This window comes from Balaenoptera musculus, chromosome 17 (assembly GCF_009873245.2).
Source record: "Balaenoptera musculus isolate JJ_BM4_2016_0621 chromosome 17, mBalMus1.pri.v3, whole genome shotgun sequence".
NCBI lineage: Eukaryota > Metazoa > Chordata > Mammalia > Artiodactyla > Balaenopteridae > Balaenoptera > Balaenoptera musculus.
This window is the reverse complement of record NC_045801.1, coordinates 28,266,002-28,280,958: the sequence shown is the minus strand read 5'-3', so window position 1 is coordinate 28,280,958 and position 14,957 is coordinate 28,266,002. Positions and strand designations below refer to the sequence as shown.

At 38.3% G+C, this 14,957-nt stretch overlaps 1 protein-coding gene across 1 annotated transcript in view; it reads left to right on the top strand.

The window, feature by feature from the left end:
• The window catches only part of PKHD1L1 (PKHD1 like 1), a 150,854-nt gene that overhangs the window by 86,503 nt on the left and 49,394 nt on the right, over positions 1–14,957 (top strand). Inside the window, exons 47-53 of the mRNA XM_036830501.1 lie at positions 2,842–3,083; positions 4,173–4,309; positions 6,329–7,358; positions 8,712–8,903; positions 11,803–11,954; positions 12,905–13,064; positions 13,623–13,794. Coding sequence (XP_036686396.1) covers positions 2,842–3,083; positions 4,173–4,309; positions 6,329–7,358; positions 8,712–8,903; positions 11,803–11,954; positions 12,905–13,064; positions 13,623–13,794 — 2,085 coding nt within the window. The remainder of the gene's footprint in view (positions 1–2,841; positions 3,084–4,172; positions 4,310–6,328; positions 7,359–8,711; positions 8,904–11,802; positions 11,955–12,904; positions 13,065–13,622; positions 13,795–14,957) is intronic.

Genomic DNA, 14,957 nt, shown 5'->3' with positions numbered 1-14,957 from the left:
ATAGCAAAATTGGATATAGTTGATGCTGATCAGGGGAACAAATAGTAATTTATGACAAGAAACAGCTAAATTATGTTAAGGTCGTGACTCAACATAGAATTAGAATTCAAGGTGGCATTTTGAGTTTGTCATTTTCGAAGTTAAAAATAGACTTGCAAATGTTAAGAAGAGTTAAATATATACTTAGCTTTATATTTTTTTCTCTGCCCTTGGAATTGCATAATGGCAAAATTAAAAAGCAGCAAAATGACAGGGCTTACAAATAGAATAGAAAGTCCTCATTTATAGCTTTTCTGGATGAAATAAAAGAGTAAGTTTAGAATTTAGTTTAGCGATATTTCATTTTAAGAAACAAGAATTAAGGAGTTTCCCACCAAATCTAACTCATTGTTCACTATTTAATTCATAAATCCTATTTCAGAGTTTGTAACGCAGGTGGTTAAGAATACTACTTCTAAAGTCAGTCTGCCTGGGTCCAACCCCCGGTAATACCACTTACTAGGCCTGAGGTCATGTTATTTCACCTCTCTGTGCTTCTCTAAAATTGGAATGCTGTTAGTATGTATCTCAGAATTACTGTAAGGACTAAGTGAGTTAATATGCGTAAAACAGAGCAGAACTTGGCTCAAAGTTAGTGCTAGATAAGTGTTAGGTATTATTACAAAGGAAGAAAAGGTACATTTAGGTGCATATAACATATAAAAATGCTTTTTAGTACCTTCTTTTCTTTTGCTTTTTGTTTTGTTTTTGTTTTTTTGGCTGCGTTGGGTCTTCGTTGCTGCATGCGGGCTTTCTCTAGTTGCAGCGAGGGGGGCTACTCTTCATTGCGGTGCACGGGCTTCTCATTATGGTGGCTTCTCTTGTTGTGGAGCACGGGCTCTAGGCACGCGGGCTTCAGTAGTTGTGGCACGTGGGCTCAGTAGTTGTAGCTCACGGGCTCTAGAGCGCAGGCTCAGTAGTTGTGGCTCACGGGCTTAGTTGCGCCACACCATGTGGGATCTTCCCGGACCGGGGATCGAACCCATGTCCCCTGCATTGGCAGGCAGATTCTTAACCACTGCACCACGAGGGAAGTCCCTGGAACCTTCTTTTCTAAAGAAATCTCTGTTCATCTGAATTCAAGAGAATTCAGGAGAGGCCAGTCCAAATCACCTGAGGGATCTTGTACTATTGATACACCCTATCTCAAGCATCCTTAATCTTCACCTACCCCTGCCCTCTCCCCCTATAATTCCTTCCCTGAGTCTTTTGGAATTATGGGTTTCCCCATCCACCCACCATCTTGAAAAAATAAATAAATAACTTTGGTCTCTTGTCTCTTCTAGCTTATCTCTCTCTCTCTTTCTCTCTGTAAATTATTGAACTGCTTAAATATTATGCCCATTTCTTCCATTTCATTCTCACTATCCATTTTTTCCCTTTAAATCCTACAGTCTAATTTTGATCCTCATAAAAACTTTCCTAGTGACCTTCTGACTATCATCATTCTTCGCTTCCTGCACATCACCAGGTTCTTTTGGTCCTGCCCTTGAAATGCCTCTTCCACCAGCTTTCCATGCACTCAGTTTAATTTAGACTCTCAGCCCCTCACCCTGGAATATTCCATCATCTTCCTATTTGGGCTCCATTCCTCTACCTTCTTACCTGAGGAATTCATTCTGCATTGATTTATTCAGTCAGTGAAAAACTGTGATTGAATTGTGACACGTACTGGACCAAATGCTCAGCATACAGAATGATTTAACGGGTGTCTTACCTAGAGGAGGAGACAGGTATGGGAAGGGCAGAGAAGTAAATGGGTGGTAGGACTGCAGTGTGGTGACTGTGAGTGCTGATGGGGCATCACGCAGAGCTTACTGGGAATCCAGAAGAAGAGTTGGGAAAGGTGAGAGAGGTGCCTTTCAACGTGTTTCACATGCGACATTGTTATTTAAACTGGTAGTTAAAGGAGGAAAAAGATTTGCCAAGGGAGAGAGGAATCAAAAAGGAATGTCAGAAAGATACAGAGGTAACTCCTCTAAGGGCACCTCTGTCAACAGCACCAATCACGCTTTAGTAGATAATACACAGTCAGCCATAGAAACACATGTATCTCTGAAGTCAGGGGCACTTTCTGCTTGGTATCCCCAGTACTTAGCTCTGTGCTTAGAAAACAGTATGGACACTCAATAAGTCTTTGTTGGAAGGACTCAGTACATGAATGTGTATATTATAGATTTGGCCAGTCCTTTTGCTGGAACTTGGTATGTGTTGAAGGAATGGGTAGAAATGAGAACTCCTGAGCTCACCTCAGTCGTTTCTTTTCCCTGCTCAGGAACCTCCAATGGATTCCCTCTGTAAGGGTTTCTCAGTCTCAGCACTATTGACATTTTGGACCAGATAATTCTTTGTTGTGTATCATAGGATGTTTGGGTACATCCTCGGCCACTACCTTCTAGTAACAACATAGCACCCCCAACAAGTTGCGACAACCGAAAATGTGTCCAGGCATTACCAAATGTCCCCTGGAGGGATGAAAGCATCCCTGGTTGAGAACCACTGAGTGTGATCCTCAAAGTTATAAATGAATAGTTCTTTTGAATACTTTATAGAATTAGTCCAGTTCTGTGAACAAGTGTAGCACTTGGAAAATATTTATTTAATTGAAATGCATCTGTAAAATGTATTCAGTTACTCTAAGAGTAAAATACCGTCTTCGAATTCCTCTTCAGAATATTGTATGACATAAAAAGTTTTCCTGTTTTACAGATGAGTGTTCAGAATAGCATAAAACAAATATAGCAAAACACTGTTATGTTAATTTATATTAATTTTGAGAGTTTTTGGTTCAAATTTTTACAGACACAGCCAACAAGAGAATGAAAAAAGGACCATTGCATCTGTATCTGCTGGTGGCAGGAATATAACGCTAACTAATCCGCTGAATTACACACACTTAGGAATCACTGTCACCCTCCCTGATGGAACTCTGTTTGAAGCAAGGGCAGAAATTGGAATTCTTACAAGAAATATTTTAATAAGAGGATCTGACAATGTGGAGTGGAATAACAAAATTCCAGCATGCCCTGATGGATTTGACACAGGTAGTTTTAGCAGCCTTAGTGTGTCGCCTAAAATGTTTATAGACACTGCAAAAATATTCCCTGTGTGCAAAGCAAAATCAGCCCCTGTTGAGAACTAATGCACTTGGTTATGCTCTAGCAATAAATAAGCCCCAAATTTTAGTGATTAAAAATGATAAAGGTTTATTTCTCATTGATGCTACACGTGTCCAATATGGGTCAATGGGGGGGCTCTGTTCATTGTTATTTTCCAGGGTCTAGGCTGATGGAGACTTAATCTCAACATGGGTTTCCATGATCTCTCAGACAGGAGATGAGAAGGCTGGAGAGTTAAGCACCAGCAGTTTGTTACTTTGGTCCTGAAGTGACATGTGTCTCTTCTTCTCAGGTGTCAATAGTTGGAACTGGTTCCATGGCTATAATTAACTTACCACAATTCTCATATATATTTTATATATATATGTATTTATAAAACTGTGTGTAACCATATAAATGTATGTGTGTAGTTAAGAAGCACAGTGCATTTCACAAGTCTCTTTTAAATATTTTATGTAATCACTGCTACCATTACAATCCCATAAATACTTGAATAATAGCTGATACAGCTTAGATACAGCCTTTTCTTCAATGGGAAGCATAAGACAAAGCTTACTGATCAATGTCAAAAGACCTGCGTTCTGATTCCATTTCATCTGCGTGGTCTCACAATGTCCATTGTGAAACCTGGTTTCATCCTGTTTAAAATAAAAATACTTCCTGTTCTGCCAGCCTACTGTAGTTGTAAGAATTAAGTGAGATAATGCATGTTCTAATCTTGTACCTGTGTAAGATCGTTTTACCTATGTTAATCCCAAATCTGGGGGAAAATAAATCAGTGATAATAAAAATACCTGAGTACTTTAGGGGTTGCAAAAGTGAACAAGACAAGGCACTTACCTTCCTTACTATGCAGAGGAGGAGGTAATGTGAACGCAAATAATTATGTTCCAGGGTGAAATTAAAATTATATGTGAATAAAAAGATATAATTAGGTATGAGAAACAGTCTTTATATAATTAGAGGATTTTGACACAATTTTTCTTTATGATATCTTAAAAAATATTTTTAAAGGTGAATTTGCTACACAGACATGTCTCCAAGGAAGGTTTGGAGAAGAAATAGGAAGTGACCAGTTTGGTGGATGCATTATGTTTCATGCTCCGATACCTGGTGCTAACATGGTAACTGGAAGAATAGAATACGTAGAGGTAAGAGGCATTGTTGTTAGCGCTTTGTCCAAAGTTTTCCATACAATGAATGTGAATTGAGCACCTGCTTTTTGCCAGATGCTACTTATAATCTGGTAGAGGAGACATAAACAGATGATTTTAATACATCCAATTATTCACTCACATAATCATGCCAAATTTTTGTTTCTCTGTTTTTATCACACCCCACATCAAATTCATTAACAAGGTCTATCCACTCTGCCCACAAAATACTGTATCCTGAATGTACTGTTTTTCTACCTTTTCCGCCTGGTCCCTAACCCAAGCCACCATCACCTCTCACCTGGTCTACTGTGCTTTTCTCCTAACTGGTCTTCCTGCTTTCACCCTTTCTGCAATGAAGTCTCCACACCACAGCCAAAGTACAATTTTTAAAATGTGAATCAGGTCTTGCTACACACTGTTCAGAGCTCTTCAGTGGCTTCCTATTACACCTAAAACAAAAAGTCCAAGCCTTTTCCAAAGGATCCACGTGATCTGACCCCCTGCTGGCCTCTATCTTGTGTGATCTGCCCTTGGCGCCTGCCATGCAAGCCGCATAGACCTCCCTGTGTCCCTTGCCCACGTCAGGCACATTCCTGTCTCAGGTTCTTTGCACTTGCTTTTCATTCTGCTTGGGATGCTCCTCCACCAGGTACTTAAATGGTTCACACTCATTTCAGTCAGGTCTCTTCTCAAATGTTATCTCTTCAGAGAGGCTATTCCTCACCACTCTTATTTGAAATAGCTGCCCAAATACCTTTTTTTCTTTATTAACTCATAACTCCTGATATATTTTTAATTTGTTTTTTATCTCTTCCTCTAGAACATAAACTCAGTTAGTTCAGATAGTTTTGTCCTTCTGGTTTTCTGCTGATTCCTCTGTAGCTGGAACAGTACTTAGCCTATAGCAGATTCTCAACTGACTATTAATTGAACAAATATATAAATAAAAGAATAAATATGCAAGTTATGCCCAAGAGATCAGGAGCTCCTCTGTATCTTATTCATATTCAGCCTATATAATCTGGGTTTAGCACAGTTTCTATCAAGTATTCCGTAAAAGGAAGGAACGGAGGAAGGGTGGGAAAGAAGGATAGTAAAATCCATAAATCCATTAAATTTGGAACACCTCACTCAACTGCAGTGAGGGTGGCAGAGTCAATGACTACATATTGTAAAAAATAAACCTTCTCCTAGGTTATGTTACGCACATGTAACATCTGGATATGGAGTGAGTGAGGTTGCCAGTGTCGATCTGTATAGTAAATATTATTAATAGTTAATTTTTATTTTTAGATGAAGAATGAAAATAAATAGATGCCCTACCATTTATTTCCAAACCTTGTGAGATCATATTCCACACACACACACACACACACACACACACACACACACAGAGGCATCTTCTGTATTGGCTTATTAGATCGTAGACTTATTGAAAATATAGCAGAGTGGTTAATAAGAGCACCAACTCTATAATTAGACCAGTGAGTTTAAATGAAACTTTGCGACCATGAACAAGATACTCTAAATTTCACTTTCTTCATCTGTAAAATGAAGCTTATGATAAGTGGCTACTTCCTACAATTGTGGTAAAGACTGTGACCATGCATATAAGACATTTAGCAGAATATCTGGCACATGGTAAACATTGAAGAAATGTTTCTTATTATTAAAAAAGAATCAAAGTGAAGGAGAAAAAGAAGTCTTTTACGAGGTATTTTGCTGAACATGAAAGTTTCATAACAGCACGGTGAAAAGCAGAAGAGTCGAAGATGGTTTTTGTTCATTCATTCATTTGATAACAAGTATGGGCTGTTATATGTTGAATAAAACAAGGTGGGTTGGGGCTCAGATAACATTTTTAAATGATAAACAGGAATAATATGGGAGATATAAATGCATTAATAATAATTAATGTAAAAGTGGATATTATTTTGAAACAAGAAAGTGTGAGCCAGGCAAACCCTGAGTCTGTGTGTATCACTAAATAGCTGTGATTTCTGGGCTTGACAGATATTCCATGCTGGCCAGGCATTCCGGTTGGGGCGATATCCAATACATTGGCACCTGCTTGGAGATTTACAGTTCAAATCTTATGTAAGAGGCTGTGCAATTCACCAGACCTACAACAGAGCTGTTACTATCCATAACACACATCACCTTCTGGTTGAGAGGAATATTATATATGATATCAGGGGGGGAGCATTTTTTATAGAAGATGGTATTGAACATGGCAATATCCTGCAATATAACTTGGCAGTATTTGTACAGCAAAGTACTAGTCTTCTGAATGACGACGTGACTCCAGCTGCATTTTGGGTAACCAATCCAAACAACACCATACGACACAATGCAGCTGCTGGTGGCACTCACTTTGGCTTTTGGTACCGAATGAACAACCACCCTGATGGGCCATCCTATGACCGAAACATTTGCCAAAAAAGAGTTCCTCTTGGAGAATTCTTTAATAACACTGTTCATTCTCAAGGTTGGTTTGGATTGTGGATATTTGAAGAATATTTCCCCATGCAGACAGGATCTTGTACTTCTACAGTGCCAGAGCCTGCAATATTTAATACACTCACTACTTGGAATTGTCAAAAAGGAGCTGAATGGGTCAATGGAGGTGCACTTCAGTTTCATAACTTCGTGATGGTCAATAATTATGAGGCTGGAATTGAAACGAAGAGGATCCTGGCTCCTTACGTTGGAGGATGGGGTGAAACCATTGGAGCAGTGATTAAAAATGCCAAAATAGTTGGTCATGTTGATGAACTGGGAATGGGGTCTGTATTTTGCACAATGAAAGGCCTGGTTCTCCCATTTAATGAAGGGTTGACTGTATCTTCCGTACACTTCATGAACTTTGACCGTCCCAGCTGTGCAGCTTTGGGAGTGACGTCCATCACTGGCGTTTGTAATGACAGATGTGGAGGCTGGAGTGCAAAATTCATTGACATCCAATATTCTCACACAACAAACAAGGCTGGCTTTCGATGGGAACATGAAGTGGTACTGATTGATGTTGATGGTTCACTTACAGGTAATGTGATGTTTTAATTTCTGATAAAATACTTTGGAAATATATTTTTTGTTTGTGTTAACACAGAGAGTTGAATTGTCAAAGCAGACTCAGATGAATCACAGATCTTAACTGGTGCCAAACTTTCCTAATGACTTAAGGATATAGGTCAACACTAGGCATAGATGAGATTTCCTTTTCTAGCAAAGTCTCAAACTATCAGATGCAGCCTCCAAATATGTCCCTTTCCTCCTGCATTTGTACTTTGGTTTTGAATGAACAGCAAATTTTGAACAATATTTATGGAATATTGATCACAAAAGGAAGCCATTTCATTTGAGAATGCCTGCATTTTGTACTCAGTTAATTACACAGAGGAAACTGCTTACATGACTACCCAGATTCTCCAGCCAGTCATGCCCAATAAATGTATAAATTCCAGGTTTATTTACATAAGCAACAGACTGGATGTATCCTGCTCAAGTACCTTAGAGGGAAGTAATAAGTCACAGGCCTGCTGTTAGCCTTTTTCTTTCCAATCTAAATTCTGAATTTGGAATTGATTCAAAGAATATGTGAACTCTAGTACAAAATTCAACATTCTTTGTAGGTTAAATCTTTTCTACCATTTTAAGTTCAGAGTAAGTCAAATCCTTTTGTAAATAATCATGGTTTCTAGAATTTAGCATTTTTATAAAATTTTAATGATAATGACTTGGCAAAATAAGATAGGAAGGGTGTCTGTGTGTGTGTGTATGATTCTGCATAATACTTTATAAGAGAGAGACAATTGACAAGTAAAGCTACAGATATTAACAGATATTTATTTTTGAAAGCCTTTGAAAGATAGAAGGTTCATCTCAATATTCAAACAGACTGAATTCTCAACTATAGTTGTTGACTTGTCTCCTGTTCTAATTGTGGCTTTAAGAGGGAGAGCATTTAGATGGTTCTAATATTCAGAGCTTTGTGTGACCTTTATTCATTTACTTAATTCAGCTTAGATTCTTGAGTTCGTTGACAGTCCACCTGTGAGAGCACAAGCTCTGTGGTCAAACTGCCTGGATTTGCATCCTTCCCTGTGTCCTTGACTAAGTTACTTATCCCACATCCCATCCCCTACTTTGGCTCTCATGGGTGCTTCAGATCCCATGTTTCAGCTGCATCCATGATAAGCTCCCTGACAGAAGAGTCCACTGCAAAGCCTTTGCAGAGGTCCCCTTACCCCATGCCAAAAAAAAAAAACCCAGGAACTTAGACTTTTAGATTGTATTCGTGGCACTATGGGTTATAGTAAATGTATGTTTTGGACAGTTTGGCTTTTTAGCTTTCTAACATGAAATAAGAAGTCGGCTGTTTGTGTTCATTTCCTAGGTCACAAAGGACACACCGTCATTCCACACAGCTCATTGCTGGACCCTTCTCACTGCAGTCAAGAAGCCGAGTGGAGCATAGGATTCCCTGGGTCTGTCTGTGACGCCTCAGTCAGCTTCCACCGGCTGGCATTCAACAAGCCTTCTCCAGTGTCTCTGCTTGAAAAGGATGTGGTTCTCTCAGACTCCTTTGGTAAGTAGAACACAATCATTTAAACCACTCATTTAAATACGTTTTCCTCAATTTTCATCATCATCTTCTTGAGAACACTGGGAAAAGCATAATATTTATATCAGTCAGAAGCCAGGCAGGAAACAAATATCACACCCCAAAATGGGCTGGTGAGGAGTATTGAATAAACGCATGGACCAGCATGACATTCTGCTGATTAAGGAACCTCCAGCCAATATTATGACAGACAGCAGGAAAGCTGACATAGCTTTAGGATCAAGACAGTAAAAATATACCATTTTTTCTGCCACTGAAAGCAAATTATTTTGATTATCTTTGCTGATTGAAATAGGATGGGGGGAGCATCTGCTAGGTCAATAGCTGCACAGAGACTGTTGATTTACTGATTTGTTTCAGTAAAGCTAATGTACCTGGAACACCAGATGTGCTTGACATCATTGCCTGACTAGATTGCATTAATTTACTGTCATTATTCATGATGCATCTGGCATATGCACCAGCCACACAAGCAAGTTAAATGGGGATATGGTAATAACCCTGATTCTCACATGTCTCAGAGTTTTCACTGTGGCGTTAATATGTGCATTTTCCCCCCTCAAGGATTTAGAATTGCTTTTCTTTTATCTTGGTAACAGGGTGGGGGCGCATGGTTCCTAGAGTGTTCACTCAGTCCTTCCTGCGTGATTTTCCCTCCCTCCATTAGGAATTCTTCCAGTTACTAAGTATATCTATTCTCATCACATCTGACCTGGCCTGCCCTGATTGGCTCAGATCTTTATATCATTCCATCCATCCATTCATCCACTCATCCATCATCTGTCTATGAATTATTAGTTAAAATATCTATCTACAATTAATCCACTCCCATATCACTGTTCTGATAGACTGCAGATTTTGGAAAATAGGAAAGGCATTGATGAATCAAACATTTGCTATCAGATGATTTTCAAATACAGTTTTCTACATTTTCTGCATAAATCTAAATGATGTAGCTTCTTGATGACAGCATTTCCAAATTTCCACATTTAATCATATTTACAAGGTAGAAACTTGCAATTTGAAACTAAAATTATGTATCTCAATATAGGCCAAGTGAATTTTGAAAACGTGTAGCATAATTATACCAGCCATATTATAACTGCTAAAATTATAGCTGGGTCAAATCCATCAGGACATGCTGGGGTTTTGTTATTCCACTCCATGTTATCAGATCCTCTTGGAAGGATATTTCTTGTGAGAATTTCAACTTCTGCCCTTCTTCCAAACAAAGTTCTATGTCTATTCCCACTATACATTTTGGAACTGGAGGAATAACCATAAGATGAGCCAGTGGCCTCAGTGGACCAGGCATGAGACTGAGCAAAGACACATTCTAGGGCCTGGCCTTCATAAGCTGCCACTCCAGCTGGTAGACCATGGTGACATTAGGGTGTCTGAGTGTTAGTATCAGTTCAGAGCCAGAAGCTAACAGCTCTTGGAAGGTCTGGATAGTTTCCTCTCCTTAGTATGCAGTAGCCTGATAAATGGCCACAGATTTCTCCCACTCTGTGGAGCTGCTTCCAGTCTGTGAATTGGCTTGGATCTAGGGAATAGGTAAGAGGTAGCAAATTTCCACTTGGGTAACTTGAATTAGATTTCTGTCCCCCAAGATCTATATAATTTTTCTGTCTGCATATGCCAAAGGTCACCTTAGTATGCTACCCACTATTCTCCTGGGGGAGCCTCTTTGCATTGCAGTGACAGAGGCTCAAGAGGGCATGTTTCACCCAGCAAGCACTTTTAAGTCTTTGCAGTGTCAGTTCTGCTAATAGCCGATGGACCAAAGAAGTCACCCAGTATCCACAGAGCAGGGAGGTCTATTCTGCCCTCAAGGAGGGGAGAGGAGTGGATATTTGCTGAATAATCCAAATTATCATGGTTCTTCTCATACTCTGCAGGTCTTCTTAAACTGTGAGTTTTTAGTGCCTCTGGTCATGGGCTTTTCAAAACTTAATGCTAATTCATAAGCCAAAGAATTTGTTCCTCCTTGATACTGGAATTTGTTTTGCCTTATCCCCAAAGGAAAAGAATGGCAGTTTATTTTGTAATCTTGCTCCTAGCTTCTTCCACCTAACTTTGTAAGGGAAGAGGTTGCAAATTTAACATAAAATTCAATCAGAGATGAAAAGAAGGCGAGAAGGGAAAGGAAAAAGTAGAATTAATTCATTAATCACAGATGTTTTTCTTTATATTGTGAGAGATCTTTTCAGATCTTCAACTGAAGTTGTCAGGCATTCTCTCAAATTAAATTTTTTTCCCATAACAGGTAGTTCAGGTTCCAAGTTCATCATTCACAAAATTTAGGGTATCATGGCCAGTGTTAGAGGTAGGTCTACTTTAGTCTAGTTCCTTAAGGGCTCTGAATCAAAGTTTTCCATTCATACTTGCTAGGCTGATTTTGATTAACACAACCCATATAGGAGAATCTAATAAAGTTCTGGACTTAATATTTGCATACTTTGCAGATCAAGGATTCTGAAGAATTAAGTTCTTAAAAGAATATAAATGGAATTATATTTTAGATCAATGTATTTTAAAAATTGTATTGATATATTTAAGCACTTTTGTCTTAGCGGTCATTATTGTCATCATAGTTCAATTTTATTTTTCCCTAAGGAATAAAGGCTCCATCTCAATTCAGAATTCCAAGTGAGAAAGCATTTTATGTTTCAGTTAAGTGTGATATTGAACAGTGGGGCCTTCAGGTAAACAAAGACATTTAGAACATAAGTAATGAAATACTATACTGACCTCTTTAGAGACTTCCGTAGACTAGAGTAATATTTACCTTTGCACTTGTTCATAAGAGAAGGAATTTTCTAGATGTAGAGATTACTGTGATTTGTTTTATGTTCTATAGGCACAAGCATTGTTCCCTTTCAGAAGAAACGACTGACTCATATGTCTGGATGGATGGCTCTGATTCCAAATGCAAAGCACATTAACTGGTATTTTAAAAGTGTAGATCACATAACCAACATTTCGTATACGTCAACATTCTATGGATTTAAGGTAAACAAAGAGTTGCATAATCCATCTTCTAATAATTTTGATTGCATATTACTCAAAAGCAGCCCACACACTCATCCTTACACCAATTGTGAGGCCCAGAATGCCCTTGCCTCACATATTGACCTGGTAAAGTCCTGCACACTTTTCATGACCCATCCTAAATCTCAGAAGCAAGCCAAAAAAAACCCCTCCTTTAAGAATCAGAAGTAAGCCATCTTTCTGCCACATTCCTGTAGTACTAAGCTTGTGCCCTGTTATTATTACCATGATAATAACTAACATTTATTCAGTGCTTATGATGTTTTGGGTACCAGTTAAGGGCTTTATTATTTGTATTATGAAATATAGCAAATACAGAAAATAACAGGCTGAGTCCTATATTCCCACCACCTAGCTCTATCTGAATCTAACATGCGACTATGTACTTCAGATTTTTTTAAAGAAATAAACATTTTTAGGTGAAGTGGAAGTCCTCTGTATGGCTTACTCTGAAATCAATCCCCACTCTTCACTGCTAATGGTCACCAGTATCCTGAATTGGGTGTTTTCATCCCTGTTCACGTTCTTCTACTTGTACTACCTACGGGCAGCAAAAAAAACAATACCTAGCACTGTTTCAGATGTTTTGAAACATTATAGAAATTAAATATTCTCTGAATGTATACATATATACATATGTGTGTATATATATATATATATATATATATATATATATATATATTGAGAGAGAGAGAAAGAAAGACTTTCATTGCCTTAGTGATAGAGTTAGCGTTATTACCATAGACAGGTGAAACGTTAATAAACAAAATATAAATGCAAGATGAAAACCAAACTAAAACCAAAAGTTAAGTTTTAATATGGGGTTAATTAATTAATGTCATCAAAATTAGTGTATGTTATACAGGATATTAGCATATAAAACAAGTCACATTTTTTGCAAACTTTTATAGGAAGAAGACTATGTAATCATATCTCATAACTTCACTCAAAATCCTGATATGTTTAATATCATTGATATGAGGAATGGCTCTTCAAATCCATTGAATTGGAATACTAGCAAGAATGGAGACTGGCACCTTGAAGCAAACACGAGTACTCTATATTACCTGGGTATGTATTCAGTAGGCAAAAGTGATTGTTTTATCTATTGCTTCATCTAAAGGAGGAGAAAAATTGCTTACTGGGCAAATGTGTTATATAGTGCCTTGTATATAGCAGGATTCAATAAATGTTTGTTGAATTAAAGAATGGAGACTAAATTTACCCTGGAAGAGGCTTGACTTGAATTTATAACTTACATTTTATGTTTGGAGGTAGCACCAACACTCATAATTGGCCCCAACATTTATTTCACAAAATTAGAGGAAATGAGTACAATGAACTGTCATATATTTTGTTTCCATTTTTATTATTTAATTATTTTTGGAAAATAAAAATATTTAAGAGTACAGTTTAATCGAGTTCTAAAATATTTGTTTTTGTCAAGGTATTTTGACTCTGCTTCTTAATCAGACATGTGCATTTTGTCAGAATTTTTTCATACCTATTCCATACATTTGAATTATACCAAGTTACTATCTAAAGAATATTTTCAAATTGCCATATTTTGTTTACATTCAAGTACTTTGATCATCATGTTAGTTTAAACTGCTTTTACTTCACTTTCAGTGTCAGGAAAAAATGGCCTTCATCAGAGCCAGTCCATTTCTGGGACCCTGGATCCTGATGTGAAGGATGTTGTTATTAATTTCCAAGCTTACTGCTGTGTTCTCCAGGATTGCTTTCCTGTACATCCTCCATCAAGAAAACCAATTCCCAGGAAGCGACCAGCCACATATAAGTATACAGGCCTTTTGTTCGTTAATATACTTCAGTAGGTCTTCACAACATCCTTTCCATATGTCATCCTGGCTGAGATACTGGTGCCCTCCTCCTGCACAGTAGGTCCCAAAGCACTTCCACACTCATTGTTTCACTTGAGCCTTACAACCACCCTGATGACAAAATGGAAAAAAATCTCACAAAAATTATGTGTGAAAGTTACTGGGAATCTCATACTTGCAGAACGTTAGATCTGGATTTTTAGACCAACTCCCTTATTATATAGGTGAGAGAGCTGAAGCCTGAAGACCTTAAGTGAATTACCTGAGATCACAAACTTCCAACAGCACCAGAAACTGTGTCCTCATTGATACAATGCTTTCTTAGCAGGTGGCATCTCTTTCTCTAGAGTAACTGTCTTTTTGTGTCTGTGTATGTGAGTGTTTTTATTTTTATTTATTTTTTTAAATAAATTTATTTATTTATGTTATTTATTTTTGGCTGCTTTGGGTCTTCGTTGCTGCATGCAGGCTTTCTCTAGTTGCGGCGAGCGGGGGCTACTCTTCTTTGTGGTGTGCGGGCTTCTCATTGCGGTGGCTTCTCTTCTTGTGGAGCACGGGTTCTAGGTGCGTGGGCTCAGTAGTTGTGGCGCACGGGCTCTAGAGTGCAGGCTCAGTAGTTGTGGCGCACGGGCTTAGTTGCTTCACAGCATGTGGGATCTTCCCGGACCAGGGATTGAACCCCGGGCCCACTGCATTGGCAGGCGGATTCTTAACCACTGTGCCACCAGGGAAGCCCTATTTTTTATTGAAGTATAGGTGATTTACAGTGTTGTGTTAGTTTCTGGTGTACAGCAAAGTGATTCAGTTATATATATATACATTTTTCACATTCTTTTCCATTATAGATTACTACAAGATATTGACTGTAGTTCCCTGTGCATACTTGTTTTTCTATTTTATATATGGTAGCTTGTATGTGACAATCCCAAACTCTTCATTTATCCCTCCCCACCCCCTTTCCCCTTTGGTAACCGTAAGTTTGTTTTCTATGTCTGCGAGTCTGCTTCTGTTTTTTTGTTTTTTTTTAAATTTTTGGCTGCATTGGGTCTTCATTCCTGTGCACAGGCTTTCCCTAGTTGCAGCAAGCGGGGGGCCACTCTTCGCTGCAGTGCGCAGGCTT